General features: G+C 45.1%; 1 protein-coding gene across 1 annotated transcript; it reads left to right on the forward strand.

Moving 5' to 3' along the window:
• The first annotated feature begins 4228 nt into the window (after positions 1-4228).
• Positions 4229-8306, forward strand: LOC119301871 (polyadenylate-binding protein RBP47-like). Its single transcript, XM_037578850.1, has 6 exons — positions 4229-4718; positions 5965-6418; positions 7226-7284; positions 7377-7507; positions 7641-7737; positions 7841-8306. The coding sequence occupies exons 1-6, from the start codon at positions 4323-4325 to the stop codon at positions 8003-8005; spliced, it is 1302 nt and encodes a 433-aa protein (XP_037434747.1). The 5' UTR covers positions 4229-4322; the 3' UTR covers positions 8006-8306.
• Positions 8307-12570: the final 4264 nt, after the last annotated feature.

Here is a 12570-nt window from a genome sequence, read left to right on the forward strand (position 1 = left end):
GGGGGCACACGGGAAGGAGTCCGAGTCGGACTCTCCTCGGTGTCCGTGCCAGGCACGGCGGCGCGGGCGAGGGAGGCGGTGGCGCGGGCGGGCCGGCCTGGCTCGGCTGGGCCTTAGGCCCAGTCGGGCGTGGGAACTTTTTTTTTAAACAAATTTCCGCCGACTGAAATAAAATCCTAGAAAAATAAAAAATCTAAAAAATTCCAAAACAAATTTTCACCGTCTAAATAAAGTATTTAGAACGGGATGAACATTTTCTTGGCCCTAAATGCAATTTTGAGAACGTGCAATTTTTCTAATGCAAATAAAATCCGAATAAAATCAAATAAAATCAAATAAATGATTTTAATATTTTTCCTCGAATATTTCAATTATTTTGGAGAAGTCATATTATCTCCTCTCATTTATTTTAATGTGAAATATTTTCCAGAGAGAAAAATAATTAAAATCAAAAATCCTCGTTTCAATATTTGATAAAAATCAAATATGAAAAAAGGGAAATCCCCAACTCTCTCCGAGGGTCCTTGAGTTGCTTAGGATTTTCGAGGATCGCGAGACGAAAAGCAAATGAAATATGATATGCATGGATAACTATGTATAACATTCCAAATTGAAAATTTGGGATATTACAAATATATGTGGGAATGGACTGGGCAATGGATTTTATGAACACGGCTTTACCACCTTGAGAAGGAAAGCCCCATAAAGTCATATGTTTGATCAACTTTTGTTGAAAGTTTTGAAACTTCCCTTTGGACATACACCCATCCGGAGTTGGAAGCCCCAAGTACTTTTCTTCAAAGTGCAATTTTTCAATCTACAAGGTTGTTCTAACCTCATCCTGATGCACAATATGGCATGAGTCTCCAAACAAGATAGATCATTTCGCATGGTTTAACAATTGACCTGTGGCTGTAACATAGGTATTCAAAATATTTCTCACGTGCATGGCCTGTTCATACTTTGCTTCAAAGAATAAGAGAGTATCATACCAAAAAAAGGACATGTAAGATGAAAATATCATGTTTTCATAAGATCGCCTGAAAGGCTTCCTCACCGTCTCAGATGCCTCTTGTGCAACCAAAGTGTAGAAACTATCGACCACATCATGGTTCAATGCCCTTCCACCCATAAAGTCTGGTTTGATCTGCTACGGAGGCGAGGTCTATCATCGCTCACCCCCACTATTGATGATTCGACTTGTGTGTGGTGGCGTGCCTATGAGGCGAGGGTTCCAGGTGTTCGGCAAAAGAATACCATGGCAATCCTCATCGTTGGGTCTGAAGGAAATACGCCCTAGAGGCAATAAAAAAGTTGTTATTTTACAGTTCCTTATATCATGATAAATGTTTTTTATTCATGCTAGAATTGTATTAACCGGAAACTTGATATATGTGTGGATACATTGACAAAACATCGTGTCCCTAGTAAGCCTCTACTAGACTAGCTCGTTAATTAAAGATGGTTAAGTTTCCTAACCATAGACACGTGTTGTCATTTTATGAACGGGATCACATCATTAGGAGAATGATGTGATGGACAAGACCCATCCGTTAGCTTAGCATAATGATCGTTAAGTTTATTGCTATTGCTTTCTTCATGACTTATATATATTCCTTTGACTATGAGATTATGCAACTCCCGAATACCGGAGGAATACCTTGTGTGCTATCAAACGTCACAATGTAACTGGGTGATTATAAAGATGCTCTACAGGTATCTCCGAAGGTGTTTGTTGGGTTGGCATAGATCGAGATTAGGATTTGTCACTCTGAGTATCGGAGAGGTATCTTCGGGCCCTCTCGGTAATGCACATCATAATAAGCCTTGCAAGCAATGTGAATAATGAGTTAGTTGCGGGATGATGCATTACAGAACGAGTAAAGAGACTTGCCGGTAACGAGATTGAACTAGGTATGAAGATACCGACGATCGAATCTCGGGCAAGTAACATACCGATGACTAGGGGAATAACATATGTTCTCATTACGGTATGAACGATAAAGATATTTGTAGAATATGTGGGAACCAATATGAGCATCCAGGTTCCATTGTTGGTTATTAACCGGAGAGGTGTCACGGTCATGTCTACATAGTTCTCGAACCCGTAGGGTCCGCACGTTTAACGTTCGATGACGATTTTGTATTACATGAGTTATGTGATTTGGTGACCGAATGTTGTTCGGAGTCCCGGATGAGATCACGGACATGCCGAGCAGTCTCAAAATGGTCGAGAGGTAAAGACTCGTATATAGGACGATAGTATTCGGACATCGAAAGTGTTCGGGGCGTACCGGGTACGTATCAGGTCAACGGAAGGGGTTCCGGGCAACCCCCGACAAACTATATGGGACTAATGGGACAAGAGAGGGACAGACCAGCCCCTAAGGGGACGGTGCACCCCCTATAGGCCGAAATAGGAGGGAAAGGAAAGGAGGGAAGGGAGAAGAAAAGGGGAGGATTCGGCCTCCCCCTTTCCTTCCCCTCCCCCTCTCTTTCCTTCCCCCTCCGATGCATATGGAAGGGGGGAGCCCGACTTGGAGGAGGCGCCCAAGTAGGATCCCTCCTACTTGTGGCGCCCCTTGTTGCTCCCCTCCCTCTCCCACCTATATATATGGTGGGGGCACCGCTAGAACACACAACATTGATTCCTAGCCGTGTGCGGCGCCCCCCTCCACAGTTTACGCCTTCGGTCATATTGTCGTAGTGCTTAGGCGAAGCCCTGCGCGGATTACTTCACCATCACCATCACCACACCATCGTGCTAACGAAACTCTCCCTCGATACTTTTTTGGATCAAGAGTTTGAGAGACGTCATCGAGCTGAACGTGTGCAGAACTTGGAGGTGCCGTACGTTCGGTGCTTGATCGGTCGGAACGAGAAGAAGTTCGACTACATCAACCGTGTTGTCAAACGCTTCCGCTTTCGGTCTATGAGGGCACGCCGAACACACTCTCCCCCTCTTGTTGCTATGCATCTCCTTGATAGATCTTGCATGAGCGTAAGTATTTTTTTAAAATTGCATGCTACGTTTCCCAACAGGGTCTAAGAAGCTATAGCTGGAGCGCAATGCTCAAGTATTCGAAGGGATGGCGCTTAGGAACTTATCCTTGGAGGAATTGTTGTTGTGGTAGACGGCAATGCGGTCAACAGACAGGGTTAAGGAGTAGGTTTATTCCTTGTCAACATCGGTCTTGTTAGTACTACTTCCATTTCAAAATAATTGAAGTTCAATCTGATTTGATACAATTCAAACTTCATTAAATTGACCAAGTTTATATGAAAGTATATCAACACCTACAACACCAAATTTGCTTCATTAGATTCATCACGAAATACATTTTGATATCATATATACTTGATATTGTAGTTCTTTGCAGATTTTTCCATAAATTTGGTCAAACTTTAACAAACTTGACTTAGGATAAAACTTCAATTATTTGTAGCTGACCCAATGCCTGTAATTAACTCTTTTCTGTAGACCGTGTTAGTTCTAAAGCATCATGTATGGAGGGCACACAAGAGGAGAAGAATCCACGGAGGACACAACATGCATGTGACCAAGGTTAGATTTTGCAGCCAAGTGCGTGCGTGCGTGCGTACTCAAGTTAGTTGCCAGAGCACAAAATGTAGGTTAAACTGGTCACCGGAGCAGGCTAAATTATGTGGAGTAAGCAGTTCCAGAGACTGTCTATTTTAGTAACCCCGCAGCAAGCGCAGAGTTAGACCAGCCTACCTAATTACCAGCATGACACAACCAACGTAACCGACCATGCAGCTCAGCCGTGAAAAACAACCGTGAAATTACACCTCCCAGTCAAAAGCTATATTTAGCACCCATGCAACGTTGACCAGCCAAGATGAATCTGGTTCACTACAAAGTGATAAAAAATCCATTTACTTACTTATCATATGATTGTAACCGGTAATTAATTAACCAGGGTAGTGGTGTTTTTCAGTTCATTAATTTATTTACGGGCAGGGTGCATCCGCATCCGCGCCCTAAACCTGAAAGTCAGAAACGACTCTACGTGTAACCCGCGGGGGCCGGGTCAGGCCGACACGGACGTGGATCCGGTCAAGGCCGGGGACGGACGGCCGGGGGCGCCTCCACGCGCGCCATCGGACGGCCCGCGCGCCCCCATATCCCCCGCCGCCGCGTGCTTTATTTAGCCACCTCCCTCCCCCCTGCCGCGAGCTGCTACTGCTCCTCCCTCCTCCACCCTCCTCCGCCTCTTCTTCCCTCCCCTTGCCTCCAAATTGTCTCCGTCGGAGGCGCCCGGGCACGCACGCGCGCGGAGAGGTTTGGTTTTGCGGCCACCATGCAGGCGGCGACGGTGGCAGCGGCGGCCAACGGCGGGGGCGACGTGCAGAAGCAGCAGCAGGTGGGGGCGGCGCCGCTCCCGGCGGTGGCGGCGCTGGCGCCGCCGCCCCATTGGGTGGCCATGCCGTTCGCGCCGCCGGGCGCCGCGGCCATGGTGGTGCCGCACCAGATGGCGCCGGCGCCGCCCCACCAGTTCGCGCCGCACTTCGTGCCGTTCCACGCCGTCGCGCCGCCGCCCCCGCCGCTGCAGCCGCGCCCGGCGCACGTCGCCATGGGCTCCCCGGCCCCCGCCGCGCAGCCCGGCCAGGAGGAGAACAAGACCATCTGGGTCGGCGACCTCCATTACTGGATGGACGAGAACTACCTCCACACCTGCTTCGGCTACACCGGCGAGGTGAGCACGCCCCCTCCCCCCCAACACCAGATCTCGCCCACGTCCACGCCGCCCCCGAGCCAAAGCTGCCAAAAAGAGGCACACCGTCTCCCTTTCGCATACCCCACTGACTAGGAACCCTTTTCTTGGATGTGACAAGCCCGCGAGATACACTGAATGTGTGGTTAAATCACGCCCCATCCCACGAAAAATGGCGACAGGTTCCAGAGGCGCGATTCGTCTCTCGGGTCGCGCGAGGTCGGGGGAGAGAGAATGAGAGAGAAAGAGAGGCGGATCTTAACAAAGACTGGGTAGAGCCTATAGCTGCAGGCCTGCGGTGCGTAGCGCAGAACGCAGACGCGGGCAGCAGTACAAATGATTGGGTCACTGTGCGGAAAGAGGAAATGGGCGAGCAACCGCTGGGCACCCCGGGAGGCGTGGATCTGCGGCCTGAAACTGGAAAACCGCAGTCCCCTAGATTGGCTGAGGCAACGCAAGATACCCCCTATCCTTTCCTGCGCTGGTCATGGGGATATGCTTGGTCTGATGTGCCAGGTTGCCTACCTCGTAACGGCAGGATTCCTGGCGCACCATGGCCGTACATCTGTTTCGCCCCTCATTGGCCCGTTTTCAGTTTGGCAGCGTTGGGGATTGGGATGTGCTGATTAGGTGCGTGCTTCTTCTATGTAGAAACTAGCCGATCTACTTCTTGGCAGAAAAGGAGGACATTTACATTTTCTCAAACTACACTCAAACCAGTTAGAGTTAGGGCTTTACACTTTAGAAGAACTGAGCTCTGAATATTCAACTATTGTGATAGAAAATGAGGGTTTCTGCTTGAATGGGAGTAGCACCTTTTGCTCTTCCATTTTCGTGTCCACTAACATAGTAAATGTCATCAAGCTGAGCTTACAAACGATTCCTTTATAGGCTCCAGTTTCATGTACTGTCTGTCTTTGCTGCACTTCCATTTTCATCATTTTGTAGCAGCTAAAACGTGGTGCGACGTTGTCACCTCCAGAACAATGGAGAAAAGACTTGATGACACATGGGGTTTATATGAGGACAAAAATGCTCATCGTTTTTAGCAGCGTTAAACCGAACGTTTTGCTGGGCTGTTTCGCCGGCCTGTGTCTTGACAATTGAAATTCTGAACTGTCCAGTCAGTTGAGGAACATAGACTGCATTGCAATGTGTCTTCTTATGCAATTTACAGCTCTTACTATCCAAGCTCAAACTTGTACTGATGTGTATGAATATGATGTAGGTTGTCGCAATCAAGGTTATTCGTAATAAGCAAACCGGGCAATCAGAAGGATATGGATTTGTAGAGTTCTACAGTCATGCTGCAGCTGAAAAAGTACTTGATGGTTTTGCTGGGCATATAATGCCAAATACTGACCAACCTTTTAGGATAAACTGGGCATCATTTAGCATGGGGGATAGGCGTTCGGACATTGCTTCAGATCATTCCATATTTGTAGGCGATCTTGCCTCTGATGTCAATGATACTGCATTGCTAGAGACTTTCTCCAGCAGGTACTCCTCTGTCAAAGGTGCAAAAGTTGTTATTGATGCTAACACTGGTAGATCCAAGGGCTATGGCTTTGTGCGGTTTGGAGATGATAGTGAGAAGACAAACGCCATGACCGAGATGAATGGAGTGTATTGCTCAACTAGGCCCATGAGGATTGGCCCTGCAACTCCCAGAAAATCTTCAGGTTGGTTAACAAGTTTCTCAGTTCCTATGTGCTCTGAATTAATTATTGGCCCAACTGAATGGAGGTTCCTTGATTTGGTTGTGTTCTTTCCCTGTTAATTTACGTTTTCTTTTGAGATAGTCTGAAACTAAATCCACATAACCCTCTACCTATATGCAAACATATGAGCCTGGCTGTTGTATTACTGATGGGGCGAGATTCCAATGATTTTAAAACGTGGTTAAAGGGGAAAGTTCCCTCCCTTAACTGTTCGTTATTTAGGTAGAAATGAGACCTTCCTGTGGATCGAATGCGGGTGGGCTAGCTTACACCCATAAGCTCTAGCCATCCGAGCTAGCGCTGATTCCAATGATTTTGATTTTAACCATTCGTAGAAGTTCTGGTTTCTAGGTGGGACTACTTTTAGTTAGTTCCCTGCTCTTTAGCATCTCTTTGCCACTTTAACTTGAAATTTTCACTTGTACTTTATCACACATCTGGACTTGTTTACATTCAGCATTTGTTTGGGAGGGAGATTCGTTCAGAATATAGTTCACACTTAACACTATCTATGTTAGAAAACTGTTTTTGCTCTGCATTCATGCCTTGCTGATTTTCCGCACTACCTTTTTGGAAAGTGGGTTTGTATTTGTGATAATGACATAAGTTCATACTTTAGAGGATATTATTGATTAGTCAAATAAAATCTGAGAACTTGTGAATTGCTATTAACATTATTCTTCTAGATAAAAAATTCTACAGGAACCATTTAATGTTGTTTGCATAGCTGTGACTGTTTTTCTGTTTCCTGAAAAAATGTTGGTGTAGGTACTTCTGGATCTACTGGTTCATCCGCTCGATCAGACGGAGATTTGACAAACACAACTGTGAGTACAGATGCATTAGCTGTAACTTATGCAATATACATCGTTATAGCTTTTCTCTTATAATCGTTGTTTAACTCATTAATTGTCCTTAGGTATTTGTCGGTGGGCTTGACCCAAATGTCAGTGAAGATGATCTTAAGCAAACCTTCTCCCAGTATGGTGAGATTTCCTCTGTGAAGATTCCAGTTGGGAAACAGTGCGGGTTCGTGCAGTTTCTTCAGAGGTATGGATTATTGGCCATGGACTTTTATACTTTTCAGTTCCTCCCCACATACAATATTTGTTTGGTTAAATTGGCTCTGTCACCATGATGGAATTCGATCGATTAATGCTGTCAACGTTTTTCCCTTTCACAGAAAGAATGCAGAAGATGCATTGCAAGGGCTAAACGGGAGCACCATCGGGAAACAGACCGTGCGCCTTTCATGGGGTCGCAATCCAGCAAACAAGCAGGTACTGTCATATGCTCATGTTGCCGTCCCTCCCTCCTTAAACAGTAAAATTGTGCAGCCAACATAACCCAAGAACCTGACGCTACTGCATCTCTTCCTTGCAGTTGAGGAGTGACAACGGCAACCAGTGGAACAATGGGATGTACTACGCGCCCTCGCCGTTCTACAACGGGTACGGCTACCCCGCGGCACCGTTCCCTGACCCGGGCATGTACGCTGCTGCCTACGGCGCGTACCCGGTCTACGGGAACCAGCAACAGGTCAGCTGAAGATAGGAGGTTGACACGCCCATCGCACGACAACCGGAGGCGCGCACGCAGTAGCTGTAGCTCTTGCTAGGGAAAGAAGGTAGACGACGACGGCTTCTTAGGTGAGCTAGATGTAGTGACTGGTCATGTAAAGTACATTACTACTATTACGAAGAACTAGCACCACTAAGACACCTAAAATGACTCGATCGCCATGGTCGTCTAGCTGGATTGTTCTAGGGAAAAAAGAAGTTTTGGCCTAGAGCTGCAATATTAAGGTAGAACAATAATCTATTCAATATCTTCTGCGCGGTTTCTGATCGATTTGGCTTTTTTGGTGTTTGATTTCGAACTGATGTTGAGCTGAGCAAGTAGGGCTAGCTGCTAGAATATTTTGCAAACAATCAATAGCTCATCCTAGCTAGCAATTTCGTCACATAAATCGTTAGATAATTAGACTTCGCGAAGTCTAAGTCAACTGACGTCATATGTAAATTGATCCCATGTTTAACTCTGTTCGCGTGTGTGGAGTTCGGTTTTCGTGTTCGTTCTGCGTTGGCCTGCGTTGGCTTGCCACATAGGCTGGTGTTGGGCTGTATTGTCATCGTCCAGTTGTTGTGCATGTGTTTTTTTTCTTTCTTTATTTGTGCTTGCTTTTTACTAGATTGCTAGAAGATTGTTCCGTTTGGTGTATTGCTGCACAGTACATTGTAGCTCTTAATTTTGTCGCTAGATTTTTTAATGCTCTCCTTCTTTTCGTGTCATCTTGTTATTTTTTTCCTTTTATCATTTCTTTCAAAAATTATTTTGTATTTTTAAATGACAAAAACAATCTTTAATGTAAAAAAATAGAAAAACAAACAAAATTAAAGGAAGAAGACAATTTAATTATCTGTGACCGATAGATAAGCAACTATATGCAGCCGACTAATGTGTAATTGGATATCAATATTATTTTGAAAGGTGAAAAGTAAGTTGCATGGGAACCACATGTAATTGTGTGCGATCGAGGACATGCAATTGCATGTGGCCGACATGTGTGCGACTGGGTAGACGGACAAGTGCATGTGGCTGACGTGTGTGCCACCTAATTGCAAATATTTTGAAAAAGGAAAAACAATTAAATTGGCTGACAAATATTTAAAAAGTGGAAAAAATAGTTTTCACATGGACGACGGACATGCAATTGCGGTTGGCTAACGAATATGCAACTTCCCTCCTCCCTGACAAAACAGAGTTGCACTCGCCTCGAAGACATATAATTGCAGTCGGGTAAAACTTGCAGTTGCATGCCTAGTAGAAAACTGCAATTGCCTCCCTTCCCGCGAACAAAACACCACTGAGTTGCAGTTGCAATCAAAAGGCACATTTGCAGTTGCGTGTTTGTTGGAAGACATGCAATTGCACTCGGGGCAATGCTTGCAGTTGCGTGCCTAGTAGCATACTGCAACTTTTCCCCCTATGACAAAACACCATTGAGTTGCGGTTGCAGCCAGGGGACACACTCGCAGCTGCGTGCCTATTGAAAGACATGCAACCTATCTCCCTTTCCGATAAAACAACACGGAGTTGCAGCCGCGTTGAAGACATGCAGTTGCAGTCGAGGGTGACACTTGCAATTGCGTGACTAGTAGGAGACATGCAACTATCTCACTCCCGTGGAACAAAAAATGAGTTGCAATTACAGTTAGTGGCCCACTTGCACTTGCGTGCCTATTGGCAGACATGCAACTGCCCTCCTCCCCAAAAAACAACAAAGAGTTACAATCGGAGGCGACACTTGCAGTTGCGTGCCTAGTAGCAAACATGCAACAGCCCCTCCCCTGGAACAAAAACAAATTGAGTTGCGGTTGCAGTCGCGGGGCACACTTGCAGTTGCGTGCCTATTGGAAGCCATGCAACTCACCTCCCTTCTCGATAAAACAACACAGAATTGCAGCCGCGTTGAAGACATGCAGTTGCAGTCGGGGACGACAACTGCAGTTGTGTGACTAATAACAGCCATGCAACTGCCCCGCTTCCATGAAACAAAACATCATTGAGTTGCAGCTGCAGTTAGCGAAGACACTTGCAATTGCATGCCTATTGGTAGACATGCAACTTCCCTCCTTCCAACAAACTAATACAGAGTCACGGCCAAAGGGGACACTTGCAGTTGCGTGCCTAGTGGCAAACATGCTGCTACCCCCTCCCTTGGACAAAACAGCATTGAGCCCCCCCTCCCCTCTCGGTAAAAAAAACACAGAGTTGCAGCTGCGTTGAAGAGACACAGTTGCAGTCGGAGGCGGCACTTGAAGTTGCGTCACTAGTAGCAGGCATACAACTACCCCACTTCAATAAAACAAAACATCAATGAGTTGCAGTTGCAGTTAGGTGAGACACTTGCAGATGCATGTAGGGTATAATAGCACAGTTGCACATCCAGGGCAAACATGCAACTAGGTGGCAAATAAAAAACAATTTATACAATAAAAAATCAAAACAAAAGATAGTAAGAAATAAAAGAAAAAAAATAGAAAGGAAAAATATAGAAGGAAAAATGTAGAAAAGGGAAAATAGGAAAGAAAATTACCGTCAACAAAAACAAAATGCAAAAAATAAAAAAAATAACAAATTTGGTTGCACACATGTGAAAAACATGCAACTACATGCATCCATCTCATCTTCAACAGGAGGTAATGTTTTTCGTAGAAAAAAATCAACATAGTTGCACACATACGACGAGTGACCAACAGTTGTGCAAAATGAATTAAAAATAAACCAGGGAAACACTAAATAATAAATATACCTATTTTTATGTGGAAAAAATATAAATATGTCGACCGGCCACCTATGCACCTAGCCTCTAGCACCCTTAGTTGCACACATGTTTTACACTTGGTGGTTGCGTGTGGGAGACTGGCGTACCACTTGATGACGAGTTTGAAAAGAAGGACACCCTTAATTAGAAAATGAAAAAAATCAAACCCAAAACACACAGAAATAAGAGCAAAAAAGGGAAAGGATAAATTAACAAGAAAATGGAAAATGAACATAAAAAACAAAAAGGACATGAACATAAAAAGGAAAAATAAAAATAAAAATTGACATGAACATTGAAAAAGGACAAAAAATGACCCACTAAGTGTCGGAGGAGAGTCTCTACAAGAACATAAAAAAGGACAAAATAAGAAACAACAATGAAAAAGGGGAAATGAAGACGTCCTGTTCTTTTTTACAACTTGCCTTATCAATTAGAAATAGTAAGAATGCCTAGTTTGATCTTGAGTGGAACACTAATAAAACTAAAATGAACCACCAAACAGAATAAACAACGTATAGATTAACTTTTTTAAGAAAAATGTATGGCTCGGACACAAGATCTCTTACACATCCAGGAAAAAGGCCAATAGACAAGAGACCCTCCCTCACGCTCAGTTCATGGTGCATCCGTGCCCAACACGGGAAAAAAATAAACAAAACAAAAAAACACCATAATGGCCCGATACTACATGGGAAAAGCAGTGCTGACGAATCCTAAAGCAATGTTTTGATCCAACAGCTGACTCATCTACAAGTCTCAATCGACTGAGATTTAGCAGCCCCCTTAGTGGAACGCTTGACGATAATTTTGGCCTCGGAAAGACAGTTGAACGTATTTTCTAGCTAGTTCGACAAGATTTCCTTTTCCTCATTGTGCTCTATCAAATATTAGTACAATTATTATGAAGCTAACGTTTAGTAGAATCGACATTTAGTAGTAGCCCGCCTCCTATTGGAGACCTGACGTTTAAGAGTTTGTAATCAGTATTAAAGGCAATGACATATTACATGCATGATTACATGGCTGCATCCTTGACGACACGCAGTGTGTGGTTCTTAAGCATTTCATGAACGCAATTTCTAGTTGATTGGTTCACATGTCATAGCGCGGTGAAAGTGTTTCATTGAGGAAGGCACTGATCAACACCAGAGCTCGCTCGGGCTGGTAGGCAGGAACCATGTGCCCCGCACCCCTGACGGTCACAAACACCAGCCCACAATTGTACCCCTGAATGTACCCTCCAGCCTGCAACAAAGCAGAGCAGCATTGTCACAAAGTGATAATCTCCACTGACAACTGCAACGTTAGCGCTCAGTCTACCTCGTTGTTTACTGTCCATGGGCGCCATGGCTCCGTGACATCAAGTCCGAGGGCATGTAGGGTGTACCTCATGGCGGTGAATGGGCATACGGAGTCAAAGTCGCCGGTGAAATAAGAAAAACTTTCCGCTGTTACACACTCTGGCAGATCTTGCTTGTGGTTCAGTGTTGGGTTCGGCGTTACCTGTACAGCCACACCGGGAGGTTGTGCTCCATCAACCACTTAAGGGTTGGCAGCATCAACGTCGGTCCATCATTCGACTTCAGTTTGCTGCAAAAGTAGTAGATCGAGCGTCAGTTAGGGGAGTTTATTTGCTGCAAAGGTGGTTTGCTTTACTTTCACAGTTTGCTGTCCTAGTCAAGCAATTGGTCTTACTTGCAGTGTGACCACTCTGTTGGTCTAGCACGCATGGCCTCTTGCACCCGAGGATGATTGACAATGGCGGATATAGGGGTGGGGTGGT

This window comes from Triticum dicoccoides, chromosome 5A (assembly GCF_002162155.2).
Source record: "Triticum dicoccoides isolate Atlit2015 ecotype Zavitan chromosome 5A, WEW_v2.0, whole genome shotgun sequence".
NCBI classification, from domain to species: Eukaryota; Viridiplantae; Streptophyta; class Magnoliopsida; order Poales; family Poaceae; genus Triticum; species Triticum dicoccoides.